General features: G+C 47.1%; 1 protein-coding gene across 1 annotated transcript; it reads right to left on the reverse strand.

The window, feature by feature from the left end:
• Positions 1–621: 621 nt before the first annotated feature.
• Positions 622–22,564, reverse strand: LOC119383041 (proton channel OtopLc). The gene is made up of 9 exons (XM_037651019.2): positions 22,225–22,564; positions 19,155–19,369; positions 15,276–15,396; positions 10,351–10,624; positions 6,907–7,073; positions 5,255–5,429; positions 3,765–4,137; positions 2,612–2,852; positions 622–1,209 (listed from the first exon to the last, which is right to left on the reverse strand). Exons 1-9 carry the CDS (start codon positions 22,366–22,368, stop codon positions 889–891), a joined length of 2,031 nt encoding a protein of 676 aa, XP_037506947.1. The 5' UTR covers positions 22,369–22,564; the 3' UTR covers positions 622–888.
• Positions 22,565–23,448: the final 884 nt, after the last annotated feature.

Here is a 23,448-nt window from a genome sequence, read left to right on the forward strand (position 1 = left end):
GAGACATTTCACACGTACAATTATTGGAATATTTGGAGACGCGTGGGCATTAGAAAGAAAGCTCAAGTCATCTTCGGCGAGAGGATCACAGATTGCAGGTATCACAGCTTGTCGGAACAGATGCGTTGTCTTGCTTCGTAATGCGGCGTCGGTATATATATATATATATATATATATATATATATATATATATATATATATATATATATATATATATATATATATATATATATATATATATATATATATGCTGGCACGGAACATCCTCCCTCAGTCAGATGCACGCGGAGCTATTGGCGTTCACGCGCAGTACATTGGTCGAAGTCTGTTGATGTGATAAGTTCATGATTCACCTACGGACCAGAGCGTTTTGCAAGTTACACACAAGGACGTAGGTCCCAACAAAAGAGATGGGAAAGAAGTCCTCACTACTGGGGCATCCAGTAGACAGCTGTGTCCACTCAGTCCAGCTTTCTACCGAAAACGCGATCGTAAATGCCATGTTGAAACTATTTGAAGAGTAACAGAAAACACCCAACCAATTCTAAGAACACTGAGATCAGGGAGAAAGAAAAAAAATCGTGGACGGAATGTTCACAGGTGTTCACGGTTGCTAAATCGTGGACGGAATGTTCACAGGTGTTCACGGTTGCTAACCTGCTGATGCGGTCGCCGACGTTGACTAGTGGAATGATTCGAGGGCTGCCTGAACATGTGGACCGGAAACTTGAGGTCCTATAGAGAACGACCACGCCGTGTTGTCGTTCACGAAGAAGTCCTCGGCATGCTGGAGTCTTCTATGGCAACACCGGGACGTAAAACACGGCGCGACGTTTTCACGTTGCGGTGTTAGAAGTGTTCGCTCCGAATTGGATGGCACTATAGCGTTCACTCGGCTTCGTATGCCGATTTCCAGACGTCGGCGAGGCACACGGATGAGTGGAACCGGTAGAAGAGCATTAGAGGCACGGTGGTGTGCTCGACGAACACCCAGGACCGCAGGCCGAAGTAACGCGTACCCGTGAACAGCTTGCCGACAGCCTTGCTCTCGAAGGTGTACACGATCCACATGGTGATGTTGACCACGATTAAGAAAGACACGATCTCCCGGCCGGGCTTCTTGTATCGAAGCGTGGGGCTGTTGCTGCACCGCCTCAGGGCGTCGATGATGAGCGGCGTCTGCGTCACCACTTGAATCACCGAGAATAACTGAAAGGACAAGAGAATCACTCGTTTTCACAGCAAGATAAAACTATGATTGCAAAGGATATGTGCAGCTATATGCACGTATGAATGATTTGTTGGAGTTTTACGTGCCAAAAATACGGTATGATTATGAGGCACGACGTAGCGGGCAACCCTGTATTAAGTGCGACCACCACCGGTTCTTTAAAATGTATAAAAATTATACATTTATGTATAATTTTGTATGTAAATTATGTATAAAATTATAAGTACGCGGGTGTTTTCACTACGCCCCCATCGAAATGCGGCTGCCGTGGCCAGGAATCGAACCCGAGACCTCTACATCCACGAGTAAATATACATATTGCCACGCCCGCTTCTTGTTTTATTTTGATGTATTCGGGTTTGAGCAGCAAGGTCGGTTATCAACGCTCGACGCTGACCGCGCCGCAGTGTTCGAGAAGCTTCGCGATTGTAGTACATCGCTTTGTTAAGATTGCGCGCAGGACGCGAATAGTCTAGATTATTCCAGGGCTTGCGCGACCACCAGTGATAAGAGTGGAAAGTTCAGTGCGTGGTGTATAAAAGATGGCGCGTCCCAGCTATGAGCAGTTTATCCACGGCCGACGCCTTGTTCGCCGCTATCAGTGCACAGCGTGTATTGCTGTAGTTTGACTTTCATTTCCCGGCCACAAGTTCGGCCAGATAAACAGTTTCATCTTGAACACACCGACTGCTGTCTTCTTCGACGTCACGACCACGTGACATCTAATGGAGGTGCTGGGTACACCTACCGCCGGTGCTAGTATACCGACAGATGGGATTGCGTGGGTTCGCCATTGACGCGCCGTGTCCGAGCGGGGTGGACGACCACGTGACAATATCTTTGATGTGTGCAGATTATATAAAGCTTGGAGGGCTAATTTGTCGGCGATTGACCTTACGCTCTTAGCGACACAAATGACGGTAATCGGCGGATTTAGCATATGTGGCTAATGTTTTCTTTTTTTTTTCAACTTGCGGCACTAGAACACTAAGGTTGATCTCACGTTGAACTTATTTCTACCTCTTAAACTGTCATCAACTAGATTATAACAGTGAGCAAGACTTGAACACTTATGTCCGAGAGACATAACACTGAATATCCAAAAAAAGGTAAGAAGTTCAGAGGCAGATGAAAGCTTGAAGAGATGAAAAATTCGTGAACACGGTGGGGTGTCGCTAGAGCCAACGTTTCGAAAAGCGGACTTTTCTTCAAGGCTGCAGTTGCAGCCTTAAACGGCAGCCTTGAAGAAGACAAGTCCTCGAGACGCCCCATGTTCCAACACCATTCATAACACTGCGGGTACACGCTCATTGTAGCAACTCGTGCTGAATGATAGCGAGCGCAATGGTAACCTTACGGGAGTCTCGGACTGCCACTCACCTGCAGTGTGAGGCGCACGTAGCTGCCGCCTACTACCAGCTCGGCGATGGCAACCAGAGTCGCGTGGGCAAAGTAGAACGGAATGGGTATGCACAAGAGGAAGTCATCGAGCATCGTGATGGGGTGGCTGTTCACATCCAAGGTGCCCACGCGGCCGTAGGCCAGCAGGCAGGCAGCGAACGCCAGAGCCACGAGCACAGCCTCCTGGCCAAGGTAGACGGCCACTCCAGTTTCGCTGTACCTACGCACGGAGCAAAGGAGCACGTTCTTTTGAAAGAAGCCGCGGCCACGACAACACGAGCAGCAATTGTTTGGTCACCAGCTGCCATTACGAACAATGTGAGTGTGCCGTTACTGATGTCGTTCGCAGCGACACAGGGTGCAAGCAAGTGTGGAAAGTTCCGTGTTTGATAAACGTTGGAGCTTACGCTCTGTACGTTTGCAGCTATACAACTTACTTTGATCAGTTTGTATAGGTGAACGAAAGTGGATCTATAACGTGAAACCAGGGGGCTACTACAAAAAGTTAGCTTAGCCTTGCAACGTAGCGATTTCAAACAGGCGTGCTTTTCAACTGTTTGTTGCGAAAGTAAAAACTGCTTTTCACAGCTTGTGAACTGAAGCAACTGTAAATGTTTCGAAAGGTGCGTTCCTAAAAAGGTCTACCTTGCTATTAAATGAAACCAACAGACAATGAACCCAATGAAGGTATGGGGGCATTATTTGTAGTCTTTAAGTGTAGTCTTTAACCTTCCCTGGCTACAATGTCTGTTTCATAAGGACGCGTCTAACAAAGAAAACGAGCCCTTGATTCATTCCTCTTTCATTTTGTCTTGCTTTTTGCAACATGAAAAAAGGCGCAACATAAAAAAGGGCAGCACTGCAAGAACGCTGTTAGTACAATTCGGCAGAAGTATGATATCAGAAGTTGACATTCAAACCCGGAGTACTAAAGGACTTAGGAAAGGATGGCACGACAAATTAACACGGACATGAAGGACAAAAAGTGTGGACAGGACGAGTGCACGAGGCCGTTCGGAGAAACCAAGACTGCCGTGTAACTAATTGGGCAATTTCATTGACTCGGTATGACTATACATATAGTTAAAATACGCCAGGACACACATACTTTTAACCACGCAGCCCAACTCACCTGTCTTCGAGGAGCGCGACGTAGAAGATTATCATGACCACGACCGAGCCCAGGAGCACGACGAAGCCGGCAAACAGGCCGCGGTTGGCCGAGTGGCAATCGGCTCTGATGATGAGGTTGTTCTGGGCAGCCTCCTGGGTGACCGCCCTGCAGGACTCGGCGGTGGAGTCGTGGCGACAGAACCTGTGCGCGGACGTGCCCACGTTCTGCAGGACGATGAACCAGACTCCGGCCAGCACGAGGTTGAACTCGATGGCGAACGGGTACAGGTACGGCATGGGACGGATGTACGCCGGCGAGAACAGGTCGGCCACGGCGCAGCTCCAGTTACTCTCGAACTCGGGTGGCCGCTCGGAGTAGTGCAACTTGAGACCTGCGAGTGCACGGGGCAGGAAACGCGGACGAAGACGTTCGTTACTGCATGCTCTATTCCTCTTTGCAAATGAGCTCCACGGAATACCGCAAGATGTCAGGAGGGTTATGAAAGGGACAATTGAAAACCACCAGTTTGTAGCACGAAGCCACAAGGAAATCCCTACGGATTTCCCTGAAACGAAAGCTTTGAGTTGAAGACAAATTCGTCCTGGTCCGAAGATCGAACCCGGGACCAGGACGAATTTTCCTTCAACTAGAAGCTTTAGTTTCTGAGAAATCCGCATGGATTTCCTTGTGCCTTCGTGCTACAAACTGGTGGTTTTCAATTGTCCCTTTCTATTCCCCTTTGTTGAGTATAACTGAACTGCGCTAATTACAAAGAAGATGAAACACTTAAATGCTCCTAGCGTTGTCCTTGAACACTTCATACGTCGCACCAGTATCAAGCGTTAATTGTGTTCCATATCCGATTGCCAATTGGCCCTGTGTATTTTGATTTGCTTGCGAAATGACACTTCAGTTCAACGTAGACGATGCCGATTAGCCCATGATTCGAAAAGTAAAGAGCTAAAGAGAAAAGAAAGGACAGGGCAACGAATAATCAGTCTTCGTTGTTGTGTCTAATGAGAAGCATGCTTAATTATAATAATATCTGAGGTTTTATTTACCAAAATATCGATATGATTATGAGTGGAGGGCTACGGAAATTTCGACCATCTAGTGTTCTTTAACGTGCACTGATGTCGCCTCCGCATTTCACCTCCGATGAATATGATTAGTTTGCGGCGTTAAGATTTGGGGCGTACTAAAAAAAAAGGTTGGGTTGACAAAGAATAGCGAAGAAAACACAGGTTTGAACGACACACGCGCGGGACGTGCACTACCTGCGATAAACAGCGCAATAATGCCAGCGCAGAATGACTTGATAGGGGGAACAAATACAAGCGATGAAGCGACAAAAATATATTCGGAGCAGCGCAAACTCGGGTAAAATAAATGATTTAGAAGATACGCGAATAGAACGTGACGTGCACGCCTGCCGATGTGAAAGAGGGCCCACGGAAGCTCGGCCCCATCAGCCATTTATTTGGCAACATGAATATAAGCGAACGTACCTGAGAAGCTGCCGTTTACTTGCAGGGCCATAGGGTTGGAGGTTTTGCCCTTGGAAGCCTTGACGACGTCTCCGTAGGCGTCGTTGACTACGGTGCGGAACCAGAACGTCAGCGTGGTGGCAAAACAGTGCATGATGCCGAACTTGGCCAGTGTGACCCATCGGTTGATTACGATCTGAAATGGCAAAGCGAACAAAATAAAATCTAAGGTTGTCATGAATGTTAGGGCAGTCGTGTCACATCACAAACAGTGGCGACATGGCAAAAGAAAAGAAAAGAAAAAAGAAACGCGCGAAAAGCAACGTAAAAGCTGCGTTCAACTGCATAGTTAATGTCGAAACCCAGAGTAGGCAATGAGCAATTATCCTAGTTGTGAAACACTAGATCAGTGAAGATATTGAGAGGCTAAAAGAATGCTTCCATGCTCTGAAATTAATATCTGGTGCTTAATTGTGGAAATAAAGTAGAAAGACGCAGAAATACGCTCGAATGCGAGAATTATTGGAAATGGAGCTGACTCGTGCGTGAGTTATATTCAGGCTTATACGTCATTAGCCATGCTATTGTGTAACAAGGTTGACCCAACCAGTTTCTAACGCCAAATTACAATTTCCTAGATTTATTTTTAATTTCATCGACTGCAAAAAAAGTAAGCTTTGTCATAAGTAGAGGCCCGATTTTTAGGCATTAAAAAGCTAGTTTTAGGCGCCAAAATAGGCAGGCAAGACATCGTTTTAGGCCTCCAATATCGTAAATATAGACACAGTAAACTTTCACATAAATGTAAATAATTTCAAACGAAGACATGCACGACCTCTATCTACGACAGCAAAACAAAAATGTTATTGCTTAAGATGGCAAAAAGGTGCCAACAGTTCGCAGAACACGGCCTCCCCCGTGTTCTGCACGGTGAGTCAAGTGTCCACTGTTGAATGAACTCAGTCCTAGGACTCCTGGGTGTCTTTTCGGCATGACCGAGAAAGGCAGCGCAGGAGCAGATAGCCAGACCGCTAAAAGACCGGAAGGGAGGGATTCTCCTTTTGGCCAGGTCGAATCGCGTAGAGCCAATTTCTCCCCTGGCAGTTAACCACTGGCGTAGCCCGGGAGGATTCACTACCCCCCCTCCCCCTCGAGACTTTTCAGCTTTGCATGTGTATATATACACGCACACATACAAACGCGCGCACGAACATATTTAAAGTATGGTTGCACCTAAACGTGCACCTAAATTTAAGTACATAGGCCTCAAGCATCCCGACTCCATCGAAATGCAGCTGCCGCGGCAGGGACTCAATCCCGCGACCTTCGGATCAGCAGTCGAGCACCGTAACCTCTAGACTACAGTGGCGGGTAAAGGCCTTGCACATGACAGTATTGTCTCTAAGACACTTAATTTGGCTTGAACGCTGTGTTGGTTTGAACGCTCTCTATTGGACCGGTCACTAGCCATTAAGGATGTCAGTCCAACTATTTATGTGCAAAATTTTCCAAAACCGTGTAATAAAGTTTCCCATTTTGGATGACTGGATAACTGACTGATTTATGCTCAGTATGCTCGCGATACTACAAAGTCATGGCAGTTTCGTGTGGGAACCGATTTAATATACTTTTGCGTGTTCTAACGGCGCTACAGCAAGATGGCATGTACTAACATTTGAATACTTGAAGAGGAAGTAGAGCTGGTAGAATGAGAAGAGCGGCCTCAACGAGTGAACCAGGAGGAGGGCCACGTCGGTGCACACTTCACCGGCGTGCATCCAAGCAATGATCTCCTGGCCCAGAAGCAGACCTTCGTGGATGAGGTGGCCGCAACAGAACACTGCAGCGAGAAACACCGACATTAATGTCACGCGGTAAAGATGGTTAAATGTGATAACCAAGCGAGTGATACGATATCTCATTTACGGTTTGTGCGAGTATATTTTCAGGCCTGTCAAGAAAACGAGAAGCAAGGAAAGATAAGGTCATTCATACGAACGTTGTTTACAATACCAACACTGGGGAGAGGGAACAAAGCGACGAATAGCGGGAGAAAAAAAGGAACAGCAATCGTTTGTTGTGCGCACACCCGAATTTGCAGGGAAGCTGTCTCTTCCCCGCATATCCATATCCTACCTTCTAAACAACAGTTGTACGGGCTTTAAAGAAGGGAATAAAACTAGTGCTAAATGGTGAAGCTTTTATTACTTTATTGAATTTCATAGCTAAAAGCACAATTGCGCCATGACTATGTCGCCATACGCAAGTCTACTAAAATACATACAGTTATAACTGCAAGTACTCAGAAAGGTCGAGTGGCCCAAGCGCAACTACGCTTGTCTTCTGTACTCGTTGCTTCATTTTTTACGTGTGAATCTGCCACCTTCAACGATCATCGCAGAACGGACAAGGGACAAGAAAGGGAACATAGACGAGCGCCGTCTTCCAACTGAGGGTTTACTGAAAAAACGCACGTGTAAGTATGTCACCATACCACATCACGTGAGCGCTCACAAAAAATCGCATAACTATCGAGAACAGGTTAAGCAGAAAACACTTATCGGACATGAAGAGATACATAATGAATAAATGCGCAGAAAAGCCACCGAAAAGCATATCAGTGGTGTGGATCGCAGTTTACGCTGTCAAGAAAAGCCCGCTCTTTTGGGGTCAAGGCAACCGAGGGCTTGCTGACGCAGTTACCCTTGGCAATAATCGAGGCCTCAGTGATCACTCTGGTTTGATCATTTGCATGTTTGGCTAGGACCCCGGTCTGTTCGAACGCTGGAGTACAGCCGCACTGATAACAGTGCTGGGCAAGGAACCCGTCATTTCTCTTTTGTACCTTCAAATTGTGTTCTTGTAACCTGACGTTCAAGCGTCGCCCGGTCTGTCCAACAGATTTTAGACCACAGGAAAGGGGAACACTGTACACAACTTTGTCGGCACATTCAACAAAAAATTGGGGGACGCTTAAGTTTCGCCTTTAAGAGTTGAACGCGATAGCGATATCCTGCCCCTAGTGCGCACTTCGAACACTACGAGTGTTCAACAGAATGCGCGCACTAAGGTGTGTGCCTTATGTAATGGGTAGCATGCTTTAAACCAGGAGCAATTATGCGCGAGAAACTTTTTCGAAGTTGCCATGCACCCACTACGTGGTCTTAAGGGGATACGCGCAGTAATGTGTGTGCCTTTTGTAATGGGTGGCTGTCTTTAAACCACCAAGTCGTTATGATATTGACGTGGTGTGACGCCCGATGGCAATGTACGCTTGTACCACGCAATATTACTGCGATATTACATCTCGTATTGTGACACCTGTATACAGGACTCGTATTTTTGGGAAGCATGAAAGTTACTTTCAGTGCAGCTCCAAGCAGAGGCGTGGCTGTGTGCAGCTATACAATTACAAAGCGCATTATGAACCGTCAGCACTGAGCTGACTACAATCAAAACTTTGGCATGCGCAACAATTTTTTTTTTTTGTGAATATGTAAATAGTCTCGATTTGCAAGGCAATAAAGAAAAAAAAAAAGAGGCGTGGCTGTGTGGTAGAACGCCTGCCTGCCACGCAGACGGCCCGGGTTCGATTCTCACTCGGACCCAACATTTTTTATTTTTATTTGCAGATTTTTCGGTCACGGACAAGATGATGATTTTTCGCTCACAACCAACGGTGTCGACACCGACGGCGGAATTTTTGCGATACGAGCTCTTTAACGCTATCGCGTTAAAATGGTTTTTATGTTTGCCCTTACACTTGCGCGGCGCCTGCTTCACAGGGCATGTCCTAGCACACAACTGATGCAGTTTGTGCGGCGCAGAAAAAACGACAGAAACACCCGAACGTAGGCCTATCTTCTTGAGCCTATGTGACACACGATGTAAGTAAGGAATGACTGCCACCTTCTGCCTTGATGCTGGCTGTTCTTCGCCAACTCTGTTCTGATTTCTGGCTATTCTGGCTATTCTGATTCGCCAACTCTGTTGGCTGTTCTGACATCACATGTGCGTTTTTTCAATAAACCCTCAGTTGGAAGACAGCGCTCGTCTATGTTCCCTTTCTTGTCTCTGTTCTGCGCTGATTGTTGAAGATCGATTACCAACTAGCCCAATCTCAAACTTTGCTTCATTAAGCTGCCACCAACTCGCCCACTGTCAACTCGCCCAACTATCAACATTACTGAGCGCCATTGACTTCAGTTTTCATTATCTAAAAAAATATGTGCAACACATTCGAAATAGGCATTGTGCAGTGTACGGATTAATGCAAAAGGAGTAATTAAAAAAGTATTAAGCAGAGCGCCTCTCAGTTTGGTATATCTTGCATTGAGACACTCTTTGAAAAAAAAATCATTTTTTGGTGAAACCTGACTTGCCACGTGTATGACTAAGGAGACGCGGTGGACATTCTTCGGAGATCATAATACTCTCGTAGGAGAGTACTTGGACCCAAAAGAGTAAGCGTCTCTTTAAAGAGAGTCATACACTCGGCAGGTCGGGACTCATCGAAAGGAGTAACACATACTTGTGCTTTCTTAAGGAAGGAAGGAAAACGGGAGAGAGGAAAGACAGGGATGTTAACCAGTTTGGCATAACCGGTATGCTACCCTGTACAGGGGGAAGGGATGGGGGAGATCGGAAGAAGAGTAAAGAAAGAGAGGGGAACACACACGCACACACATAACGTCACAGCGCAGAGCGGCAGTCTTGTGCGGTATGCGGCATCATTAAAAAGTCTACAGCCGCTCGTGTAAGTCTGTTGTCCTTAGGAATTTGAGCAATGCCTTGGTTGCTTGAACTCTCAATGACTTATCAGGATGACATTGACTTATGGCTAAGAGTGGCTTTCACGAAGTCATATTCGTTTCGAATAGGGATGGCCGACAACGCTCTTTGCGACGCCTGCGGCACCGAGGAGACCTTGCAACATATCTTCTGCGAATGTCCTCGCTATGCTGCGCAGAGACGATCCCTGGTATTCGCTCTCGCTCATCTTCACAACAGACCGTTGACACTAGACACGATTCTCCAATGTTTTTCTTAAGAGTGTATAGAGAAGATAACGGTAAGGAAAAATAGTGAAGCTTGTTGAGAAAAGTCAGCAGACTTGCCCGTCATGCCGGCCTTGAGGAAGAAGCTTCCGCTGTGCCTTCCCGTCAGGTACGTGTATCCGCGCGGCTGGCCCATGTGGCAGCCTTTCCAGTCTATCGCGTCGGCGGTGTCCACGGACTCGGTGTCGATGGTGCTGCTGCTGCCGCTACAGCTGCTGCCTCGACCGCAGGGCACGGTCGAGCGGCGAAAGCGGCGCGCATCGTGCCACGCCAGGTCCGCGTGCAGAAACACCAGCCAAGACAGGCCGAGCACACACACCACGCACGCGAATGCCTGCGCACAGTCGCCAGTTTCGTTAGATCTAACGCGGCCGGGCTGCACGGCAGGCACGACGTATTTGCAGATGTTCGCGAGAGACATCTATATACTTCCAATCGCTCATGTTACGTTCACGCGCTCTCGGTGCAGCAACTGTGACTTCACGGCAACGAGCATAAAAATAAATTCTACAGCTTTATGCGCCAAAACCAATGATAATTATGGGGCACGACGCGGTGGGGCACTCAGTAATAACTTGGAACACATTGGTTCTTTAACATGCCCCTAATTTTGGGTACGAGTTCTTTTTTTTTTTAATTTAAACCCTAGGAATCGAGCCCGCGCCGTCAGACTTAGCAGCGCCACAGTTGAACTGTTAAACTACCGCAGTGGGTATTGTAGACATTGTCAAATTCCGCCGTTAAGCCAAAAGTCGGACGATTTGGCGATTACTGATCTTTAAACCGCAGCGCACACGATAGCCAGGTACACATGTCAGCTTAACAAACAGGCAGGATGGAACACTGGACAAGTTGGTATAGATTCATCTTGGCTAACAGCGCGACTATCTCGGACATAGAAAAGAAGGGAACATGTTTTCTTCGTCCGCGTTAGTCGCGCTGTTAGCCACGATGAGTAACAAACAGGCGTTGTCTGTAAGCTTACCTATCTCCCTGTCTTTAGAGCGCGCTGCGGTTCAAAATTGGAGAAATTCCTTCGTATTCTACCTTGTCAATTCGGATAGGTCCAGGGGGCTGCAGCCTCTCTCACTGGCTCAAAATGCCGCCGCTAAAGAATCCGATAATGTGCCGGAATTTGATTACGTCCTCAATAACATCCCGGAGGCACGTCAGCTGCGGGGCACTTATCGTATTCACCGTTTCGTCACTACTTTACTACGAAAGCATCGACCCGATGAGGTGTTTTGACAACGCTAATTCGCAGACTTGTGTTGTCTAAGAAGTGACGTGTACGGACATTCATGTCGTCGGAAACGTAAGGCGGTGACGAAATAGGCAATGAGTACAAATTGTTCTCCGGGGCTTGCCGCTTTACCCCCGCTGATTGCCAGCTCGATGGCAATCAAGGATCAATCCAGCGCGCGAAGCAGACATAATGAAATGAAAACAACCCACTAGAACGTTTCGACACACAGTTTCACGTCAAGTGTGAGAAGTGTAACGTTCGCGACCTCGAAAGATAAAATGTTTTGCGGTAGATAACGCTGCAGTGAACCGAGAGGTACACCTGGCATTACGGAGAACTGAAATGAATTACCAGACAGCGATTGTATTGTCGTCGCCTTTCGAGCGTACACAGACGTACCCTTAGCCGTTTTATCCGCTGCAAACCTGTTGTCGTGGCGAACAATTTTGTTGACAGGAAAAATGATCCCTAGTTGGCAAAAACTTGTTATTTCGCTATCAACGATCATGATGTTGGGATGGCCGGCACTAACGCAGCCTTTCCCATGGTTTCAGTTAAATAAACAAAAAAGGAAATTGTTGATTCAAGATGTACACCCAACTAGCCAACAAGGTCACCTTATTAAAAAAAGGAAAAAAAAAGAACAACAACAAGTAAAGCATCAAGAGAGTGAGAGAGATATGCGTTCATCGAGGTACGATATGATGACTTATAGGGTTTGGCGTGCCAAAACCGCTATATGTTTATGAGGTAGTCCGCAGTCAGAGAGTGCGGATTAATTGGGGCCATCCTGGGTATTTTAACGTGCACCTTAATTTAGGAACACAGGTGTTGTGCCTTTAGCCCCTTATCTAAGTACCACCGCCGTGGCCAGAAATCGAACCCGCGCCCTTCGAGCTTAGCATCGCGACACCTTATACCCGCTGAGATACCACGGCGGGTCGTCGTGGTGTATTAATGGGGCTTTGCGTCTCAAAAGCCCCATGTGATTATGAGGGACGCCGTAGTGAAGAGCTCTGGAAATATCGACCACCTGGGGTTCCTTAACGTGTACCCTAATCTATAAGTACTCGGGCCTGTAGCATTTCGCCTCCGTCGAAATGCGGCCGCCGCGGCCGCGATCCGGTCCTGCTATTTTTGGGCGGTGTGGTTTGAGAGCTGGACCTAGATGCAGGAGCACGATCAGAGACAGATTCATATGCTTCTGGTCTTATGACCTTCGCAGGGTTGGTGTGTATTAAGTGGGAAAGCATGAGCATGACGCGTCAAACACGGAAATTGAAAAAAGGAAGCGTTGCATTAGACCTGTCTGCCTTACCGCGAGAGACAAGGCGTGAGAAAAGGACAAATTGAACACAATCTGTAATATCTTCTAATACATAACATAGAGCATGTCCCGCCTGTTGCGTTCTTCGTCCCGCCTTTTTATTCTGTTCCATCCTGCCTAGTTGCAACGATGACCGGGAGGTCCAAATCCGGGCTGTCCAGAGGGCCCGCGATTTGACGGAGGGGCTCGCTCTTCCTGTCCCCACGTGGGTGCGGCCCGCAGCCGACCCTCCCTCTTGAGGGGAATCGGCTCCTCAGGACAATTTATAAATAAAGTTCATTGACTGACTGACTGACTTAAGCACAAGCGCGGTCATTTCTGGACATTTCCGGTGGAAACTAATAAATTGTATTTCACCTTCTCTGCTAATAATGCATACGAACAGGCGTTAGTATGGTCAAAGATGAAAGCGCTCAGTGTATGTGGCCCAAATCGAATGTGGCCTGCGCTTGGGGCTTTAACCTTTACAAAAATGTGATGAAGTCGCAACGTTACCGAGAACGTATCTGTAGGCGTTACTCAAGTGCAAGCACAGCTCTGATAACCGCTGGACTTTTTAAATCGGCGCGCGTCACGTAGACCTTTTGTTCACTTGAGTTCAATAGTCTTCATTGTTGAAATATCGGATAAGACGTATCGCCACACAATCGATAAATTGTCACTTTTGACATTTTATGAGTCGTTACACAATGCACCTACCGAAATTCTGGTTACGAAATTTTGTATTAAGGAAGGTTTAGAACCCTACGAAAACACGCTTCAGCTTGTTAGGATATTTCTACGGCATTTAACTAAATACCTTAACTGTTACACTGCGATGACAAGCGACGCTAAAACTTTGAGCGAACCTCGCACCGGGGCGGTGCTATACTAATTATGCTAGTAAAAAACAGCGCGGAAACACAAGGACGAGACAGATGAAACGGGACCAGCGCTGGTCCCGTTTCATCTGTCTCGTCCTTGTGTTTTCTCGCTGTTTTTTACTATGAATGTGTACCAACAAGCTCAAGTTCGCACGCTTCCTAATTATGCTAACTAGTCATTTCTAAGTATGTCCTAAGCAAGGAAAGAACTGAAATAGAAACAAACGCACAAACTACCGTTCACGCGGAGCCCTAAAACAGGGTCACATCGTTTGTGTAGGCACATTGGTTGAGAGCTAAAACTAAGACGAAGCCTACATTCCGTGCTGCCTCACCGGACGAACAAGTTTACGACGAATACATCACCAAAGCATCACGATATTTGAGCTGATCATCAAACGTATATAATCTAGCCAGGGGCGCAGCCAGAAATATTTTCCGGGAGGGGGGGGGGGCGTTCAACCATACTTCATGTATGTTCGTGCGTGTGTTTGTATGTGCGCGTGTATATGTACGGAAGCAAAACAGAAATTTCAGGGGAGGGGGTGTTGACCCTCCCCCCCCCCTAGCTACGCCCCTGAATCTAGTGCATCCTGCTCCAAATTGAATCATATCGACAGAATATAGACATGGTGCTATTAGTCCAGCAATGCATTTCTTCTTTTAAACTTATTTTTTAGGGCATCTATGTTTCATTTATCTTACGAGTGTCGGTAGGCCCAAATTCTTCATACAAGAAAAGATCACCAATTTCGTTCTACACCGCGGTTGTGTATTTGCGAACGACAACGAGTTACTGAATTCTACGGGAAGGCAGAAGTTCACGGGAAGAGGAAAGCTTGACTTTGAATCGGAGGTGCTGCTGTAACTAACCTTTCAACAAGTATAGTCTTGTCTGAAGACAAGATCAGTTGCCGAAACGTCGGCTCCAGCGACATCCCCTGCTCAAGGAATTTTCATCTATTGTAACCACCGGGCAAGAATGCGAAATTCCGTAATTTAAAGAACATGCCTAGCCATTCTCAAAAAGACGTAAAGTAGACGTATGAAGTAAATTGCCGTAAAAAACCAGCATCCGTGAATCTTATTTTTTTTTGTTTTGATTTCACGACCAAGACTGTTTTGAATAAGAGGCTCGCAAAAAGTAAAGCGGCGAGCTATCAAGCGGGACACCTCCGGCAATCAAGGGCCAATGGCTCGAAGTACACTTGAGGTTGTCGAACGCGTATCGATAATTCACGCAGGCAGACGCCTGCATTTTTTTATGCTCTACAAACGCGTAGCTAATCGCTTATCTTGGCTCAGAGACGCAATAGCCTGCAACTCTTGATCGTAGATTGCGTTTGGTTGGGTTTTTCTTTTTGCTGCTCGACAGCTGGGTAAACAAACTGCCAATGGACATTGATATTTCTATGGGAAACACAGACGCCAGTCTATTTACTTCACGCATCCAATATGGCACTCGTAACCACGCTGCCCCTAAAAAAACCCCGGATAGTGTTGCATTATCAACGGCGCGAGAGTAAGAAGAGACGAAGCTTGGACTTACGTCGTCGAGCTCAATCGTGTGTCGACCAATGGTGACGGACGGCTGGACAACAGTCATCACGCCTCCGAGAACCACGATCAGGGTGGCGTAGATGTAACTCAGCAAAGAAGCCAGGTTGCTCCTGCGAGTCACATACACGGCGTTACGAGAGCAACGCATCTCGTTGGAAGAAGCGCCCATGACCCGTCGCGGCGCCTTGACACAAACAGTGCAACAGGCAGGAGTGGGAGCTGAGCGGCGTTCTCGACTCGGTACGACACTCCGCAAGACCAATGCGATTGCGGCTGATAACGAACGGAAACAAAAGCCCGGCTTCGATAACGGGAGCAGATAGGTTTCCCCCTACTGTTTTTTTTTTTCTTTCGTGGTTTCAGAGTGTACATTTAAGAACAGATACGCGATACCACACATCGTAGCTCGTAATTATGCCCGGACTACCCCCTTCATCGCGCAGTGTCATGAATGTGCCCACACAGCTTGTTTTTTTTTTTTAATATTCGGAATGCCGCAGTGCTTCTTTCGCCGCTGATTTTGACTCACTTTAGAATTGTTTCAGTCAAGATGCGTTGTTGTCAAGCTGTGTTTCAGTCAAGCTGCGTAGATGCAGCTTTCTATGATCCTACTTCTGCTGCAAAAGTTGATTGTCTATGGCGAAAATAAAATTTGATTGATTGATTGATTGATTGATTGATTGATTGATTGATTGATTGATTGATTGATTGATTGATTGATTGATCGATCGATCGATCGAACATTATGTGCAAGAGAAGTGCAGAAAAAGAAGCCGCTATTTGGCAACGTTAATAATTGCTGTGCATTTATATAGATAGTGACAAACAAACATAGAAGCGGCAATATTTATGTGAACGGTGTCCACAATTCGTAACGCTTTATTAAGGCGAAAGCCTTGGATGCCTGATCAAACGCGAAAATTGACCGCCGGCGTAGGCGCCCGCATCAGCGGCGTCGGGCACCAGCACGAGTGATGCAAAAAATCATCATCACGTGATGAAGTTACCACATGGTGTCATCGTGAAGTCACAGGTCACTATAATTTGTGACTGCATCATGCAGTCAAATTTTGGCGTGACGTCACGTGACGTAACGTCACATGATGCCGTCATCACATGACGCCGTAGCTTGGTCAAAGGTGGGCCAATCACGGGGGCAGTACAAAACCAGGTGACGTGCTTCCGACCCTGGAGGCAGTGCAAAACCACGCTAGTTGCACAAAGCTTCCGGAGGGTGACGCGCAGGGTCAGCACATCGACTGTAAAGAAAAAGATGGCTTTCGCCTTCGCGTCGTCTCAGGTGAGTGCGTAAGGGACCCTGTGAGTTTTTGGTGACAGCCACAACAGTTAATGCAGCATTGATTTAGCATTCGTGCACTACTTGACTTGATTAACAAAGCTTATGAATTATTTAAAAATGGGTTACGTATTACGACTGCAGTAATGGAACAGGCCAGGCTGCGCTCAAGGTTGGTCCAGTTGGCAGGAACATGAAATCACAGCACAATACGGAAATACGCGTCCATAACATTGCCATAAATGCGCTTAGGCATCACGTAGTTTTCCAGGGCAGTTCGTAATGAAAGATAAACACGGTAATGTGCCAAATGCCAATGACCTTCGATTTGCACGTTTCGAAATTGCTAATAACGTCAGGCTTCCTGACACGTCTCAGGAGGTGAAATCAACTGTTATGCGTGAATTTTCACTGCAGTGTAAAGTATTCTGGTACGTTGAGGCTGTCATTGAAGTATCATTCGGCACTCCCACTTATTGCAGCGATCACGACAATAAACGTTCTCGCAGTAGAACGGAGTACCGCAACAATGCCCAGATTGCTATGCGCAGGCCATGCTCTACAACGCCACCACTTGGACGTGCCAGTTGGACGTGCGCAGACCTTCGAATCCCAAGTGTGATCCAGGCACACAATAGTGGAAAGTCTCGCTGTCTAGCGTAAAACTCACGGCGACCAGCTACGCGTAAATCTGGTGAGAAAAGCGCACCGGGAGGTCGATGAAATCCTGCACTGAGGAATCTACCCACGCCCGGCATCCGTCAAAGGGCCCCGCGGTTCCTCTGTACTTTAATAAAGTCTTGCTCTGTCACAATTGTGTAATATCGCCGTACCTCACTTCCAGAGGCTAATTGAAGTTTGAAGTACGTTTAATAGTATCCGGGATTTTACGTGCCAGAACCGCAATATAACTATGAGGCCCGCCGTAGTGGAGGGCTCCGGTTATTTTGACCATCTGGTGCTCTTTAAGGTGCACTGAGATCGCACAGTACACGGGCCTCTATCATTTCGCCTCCATAGAAATGCGAACTCTGCGGCCGCGATCGAACGCGCGACCTGCGGGTCAGCAGCCGAGCACCGTAAGCACTGCGGTGTACCACCGTGACAGCTTGCAGTGTGTATGTGTATGCATACTTAAGAAAGGTAAATACGTGTATTAATTACCCCTTATGACATGCCCCCACATTAGTGTTCACTAACGTTGGGTGTCCGCTGCTATAACAGCAACACTGTCTTCATTTATTCTTAAGTCAATGGTGGTTGGTGAATAAATACGATTTAGTTGGTCAGTCGAATACTAATGCATCATATCAGCACGAAAGAAACACAGGGCGCGTATACAGGTATAGGACAAGCGCTGCGTCTGTACTTCTTGTATACGTGTACGTGTCCAGCGTTGCTTTCGCGCTGCCATGACGCACGAGTTCTCGATTCAATGACTCAGTTATTACTCTCGCGTATACATATACAACAACCTGAGTCAGTTATGCATTAATTTCAGTCCTTCACAAGACGTTATGCCCATATCATTGGCTGCAGTGACACCGGTCCCAACTGTGATCACTGTCAAGTGCCAGAAACACTTGAGCACATATTTTGTACCTGCCCAGCATACGCACGCGAACGACAAACTGATTTCTTCTACTGAAGGAGTGCATAATAAGCCATTAACTGATGAGGTTGTGTTGGGCCGTTGGCCTGACGCCAACAGTACAACTGTGGTCATAAGAGCGGTCGCAGCTTTCCTACAAGCCACTGGACTGGATGCGCGGCTATAGCGCTGCGCCACCTTGACGGGACTGTACATACTCACCTCCCTTACTTACCATCGTCATCCATCACTTTTTTCTCCCCTTTCCCTACCCCCGGTGTAGAGTAGCAGGCTAGAGCATACTATCGCTCAGGCCGACCTCTCTGCCTTTCTATAAATAAACCGCTCTCTCTCTCTCTCTCTCTCTCTCTCTCAGTCCACCGAAGAGACCACTCTGCTATGCCGGTTACGGCTAAGAGTGGCTTTCACAAAGTCATTTTCTTCTCGTATAGGAATGGCCGACAACGCCCTTTGTGACGACTGTGGTATCGAGGAGACCTTGCAGCACATTTTCGACTGTCCTCGCTACGCTGTGCAGAGACGATCACTCGTCATCGCTCCATTTCGCCTTGACCACAGACCGATGTCGCTAGCAACTATCATCGAACGACATCCTCAAAAGTCACCGACAATCAAGGCGACGAAGGCACTTAACATTTTTAACATTCCTTAACATTCCTTAACAGGACAGCAGACTTTTCATCATGTAAGTACAATAGCGCTAAAAAAGACAAGGACCAAGAAAGACACGACACAGATGCTGCAGGCGTTTCGTTCTTTGACCTTGTTTTTTTTAGCGCTGTTGTACTTACATAATGAATTAAGACCAATTAGCCCAAGTATATCTTCTAGTATAGCAGACCTGCTCGAACGGATAGGCTGATAGTGATGCCGTATACCGCACACGAGTGATGGACTGACGTTGTGTGTGTGCTCCCCCTCCCTCCCTTCACTTTCACTAAGAGCCCTCGTGTACTGACCACAGCATTTCCTCGTTCTGTCTTCGGCTGAGGTCCATGGAGAACGAACGGCTCTGTACCCTCCTACGCCGACGCTGCTGGCGTGCGTTGACGATCGACGAGCAGGGCTCCGACGAACAGCGCTCGAGACACGTCATCGTCGCCACTGCCTTTTCTGCACCGCCATTTGCCCGCAGGCTGCAGGAACGCGCCCTTTGCAGCTGTTTTCGGTAAGCCTGCTAGAATCCAGAAAAGAAGTGCCGGTGAACTAAAGCAAAGGTAAGGAACACCAGATCATCCGCGTCGAATATCAGTGATTAGGGCTGTGTCTTCTTAAACTGCGCGTTGCAAACCCCGGAAGATTTGCTATATCCAGGAAGGAATCATAGATGAAATTACCGGCCTGTAATCGCAAGGCTTAAATTTAAAGAAACACTGTGTATTCTGAAATCTTAAAGAATTTTTTTTCTAGTCGCGTAAAACTGATTTCGCGACCTAAACTGCTCATATCTGATCACGACGGAGAATTACTTGTAGCGAAGCTTCGCGTTTTTCTTCGAAAATATTGGAAGCCCCATTTAGGCAGACTTTCGATCCGAAACCGTAGCGAACAAGAGAAAATTCTAGTTCGAGCTTAACCTGAACCAATTCTTGAAACTCAAGTTCGGTATAACGGGTTCTTGTATTTTCGATGCCGTGAGTTATTTCTTATGAAAATGCAGACAGAAGTAAAACAAAGAAAAATGACTTATAAGTGAAAAAAAAAATTGTACTCGACGGCAATCTGTCGTTGGGACGTGCTAATTGGCCCAAAGAAAAAATCAGCGCAGCTTGTTCTAAGTCACGCAAGGCGAGGTCACCGCAGATCTGGTGGGCACATAGCTGGTCCTCGCTTGGCTAGGCTTTTACGCTCTCACCTCTCTCTTTCCCACCCCTCTCTATACTATACTAATCACGGGTATGCTTGCTTTCATTTTTTTCTTTTATATTAGTCTATGTCTTTATATCTCTTTCTATGTCTATTTGTTTCTCTGTATTTCTATCCTTTTCTGTCTTCCCTTTCTTTCTATTTCGCGCATTTTTTTTCTTTGTGTCGCTTTCTTTCTCTCTGTACTCGTGCTACCCTCCTCCTTTCCCTCCTCACCTCTCTTCCCTTTCCCACCCCCTTACTATACTATACTATACAAGGCTGTGTTATGCTCTGCTAACGTGCCTGGATAGCCGAGTGGTTGCGACGCTCGCCTTCGGATACTTGGGGCGCGGGTTCGAGTCCCAGTTCGCCAACAGTTTCCCTCTATCTTTCTTTCTCTCTTTCTGTACTCGTTCTCTCGCCAACCAGAGTAATTGCATGCCACGCCGGACAAATCTGCGCACGTTTTCTATCTACGACACACGGCAAACGTCGACCATAACAACTCTGCTGCAAAAGTTAATTTGCAATAGTGCACGTAGACGCTTCGCAACATAGCGCTTGTCACTGCGTCTAGATACTGAAACAACGTAAAATCGATAGAAGTCCACCCACTGCGGCTTTCAAGCATGGCACATGCCGACTGCTGCAAATCTTCGCAAAATGCACATTTAATAGCGTTAGTAGCATTCCGCGTTCTTCATAGCTCTTCGTGCCGGAAGCTCAGCACCGGGTGTACGTCAGTATATGACGTCACGAATGTTATTACGTCACGACTTACCTATACATATTAACATTAACTAGAACTAATACACAAGAAAGCCAAGGAAAGTATAGGGGATGTTATTTGTAGTAATTACGATGTAAATGTGAAGAAAGTAAAGTGGACGAAAAGTTATCTTTACGCCCACTTTACTTTTTTTCACAATCACATCATAATTACTACAAATAACATCCCCTATACTTTCCTTGGAGTTCTTGTCTTTTAGTTCTAATTAATGTTGTGTCTAGCAAAGAAAAACGAGCCCTTAAATTTCCCCTTCTTTTAATCTATACATATTAAAATAATCAAGAGTTGACATCGTCAAAATCCACTCGTCCTCGAAATAGTTCGATCATGACATGATATCAATGCGTTTTCAATGACGTCACTCTCACAAAAAAAACCCACAGTACGAGATGCTGGAGGCCTTTTGTTTTCAAAAACCAGCTACAAACTACACGCTTCGGACAATACGGGGCGATATAAGCGTTTTTGTGCCTCTCTCAGGCCAGCACTCTTTCGTCCATGGCAATTTTGGTTAATTATAGTCGGCGCCTGTTTCCGTGCTGTAGTATACATATCGCAAAATTTGTGAATTGCTTGCTAAGGCTCTTAGTCATCACGTTGAAATTGCGTGGCACGTTCCTATTCTATTGTTTTTCAGTCGCTACTCGGATTCACCGCGACAGTTAATACAGCTGCACGGGCAAGCTTGAATTCGTACGGTGCCAAGTTTTGAAAAGCTTGCTCTCCGCAGAAAGCAAACTTGCAGAAAACAATACGGCGGCTCCGCACGCAACAGCGACACTGGGATTTTACGCGCCAAAACCACGATATGATTATGAGGCGAGCCGTAGTAAAGGGCTTCGGAAATTTCGACCATCTGGTGTTCTTTGACGTGCGCTGACAACGCACAGTACACGGGCCTCTATATTTAATAAATAATTGTTGGGGTTTAACGTCCGAAAACCACGATATGATTATGACGGACGCCGTAGTGGAGGGCTCCGCAAGTTTCGACCCCCTGGGGTTCTTTAACGTGCACTTACATCTACGTACTCGGGCCTCAAGCCCATTTCGCCTCCATCAAGCATTTTTGCCTTCATCGAAAATGCGGCCGCCGCGGCCGGGATTCGATCCCGCAAGCTTCGGGTGAGCACTCAAGCACCATAACCATTAGACCACCATGACGGGGTCCTCTAGCATTTCGCCTCTGTCTAAATGCAATTGACGGGGCTAGGATCGAACCCGCGACCTTCGGGGCACCAGCCGAACACCGTAACCATATGTACCACCGAGGTTCACCGCAACAGCGACAAATCGCTTACGAAAGGCACATCGTCCTGCCTAGTGGTACCCTTGTGTCACAGAGGCAGACTAAGTGAAATTCAATAGTGCAATGACGTGCATATACTGACCGTAATTTCTGGGCTTCCCACGAAGGTATCCAGCTGAAAGCTTTCCGAAGGCCTGTCCAGTTCATACTTCCGGCGTGTCACGGTGTGACCGACAACACCGAGCTCTCGCGCCGCGCTTGCAGTGCATGGCCCGGAGTTCGACATGGCCCGCAGTCACCTACGAAAAAAAAAAAAACGCGACTAGACGGCACACAGGTATACTGCTTGCTGTCGCCAACACGGCAGCGGGGTCCACGAGCGCGGTGGTTTGCTGTCGGCGGCGTGTTGTCCTCGTGTGCGAACACGTATGAATAGAGTGTGCGCCGAAGTCATCACGACGGACAAAGAGAGCGTTCGTGATTTGGTCGCGACACAAAGAAACGATAGGGAAAGGGTGCATGATTCAAATGGCGGAGCGATAAGCCGATATCGTCGCCATCTATTACCGAGAGGGGGATGCGCCGTTACGCAACGCTGATTGTAAGAACCCCATGTGCTTGCTTGCGCCTACGTGGCGTGTACGCACGTTATTTCGTAACAATGCTACCTCGATTATAACCCGGTGGCTATTTACGAGCGGAGCTAAATATTGCGCGCCTGTAATGGTGCCTGTCATTTTGTCGTTTGGAGCCTCAATTTATGGGTTCTGCACTGCGAAAGTTTGCTTGGCTGTGCTGAATTATCTAAGAGAAACTAACAGGTTACCCAGCTAAATAGGCTACTCTTAGTTTTATGTGTATACACATGCCTAAATAAAAATTTTAGAATAGGCAGCGCACAAATGGGCAACGAACACGTACACAAAACCAAGGGCAACAAACCCGTCCTCCCTTACCAATCCGCGCACTACAAGCTTGCAAAGAGAGCAATTGCCAGATCACGCTTCCTTGGCGCCCTCCAGATCTCCTGTCCGCACAAAGGTGATGTCAGCTTCACTAACCAGGTGAGCCGCCTTAGGCGCTCTGGGTATCCGACGAACCTCTTGGTTTCGGTCGCAGAAGGCTTGCAAAAAAAAGAAAACAAGTGCTGCCGCAAGCAGGAACCACCGGCGTACGGTGGTGATACCTTATGTGCACACCATTTCGCACAATCTGCGAAAGATAGGCCGGAAAGCCGGTGTCGACGTTGTGTTCTCGGCACCAGTGCGATTGTCGGGCCTGTGCAAAAATGGGAATGGCGCTAAGACGCATACGCAATCGTGTGAAATCAAGCACCGGAACCCCTACGTCGCATGCACAGAAGAGG

Source organism: Rhipicephalus sanguineus, chromosome 2 (genome assembly GCF_013339695.2).
Source record: "Rhipicephalus sanguineus isolate Rsan-2018 chromosome 2, BIME_Rsan_1.4, whole genome shotgun sequence".
In the NCBI taxonomy this organism is placed as follows: Eukaryota; Metazoa; Arthropoda; class Arachnida; order Ixodida; family Ixodidae; genus Rhipicephalus; species Rhipicephalus sanguineus.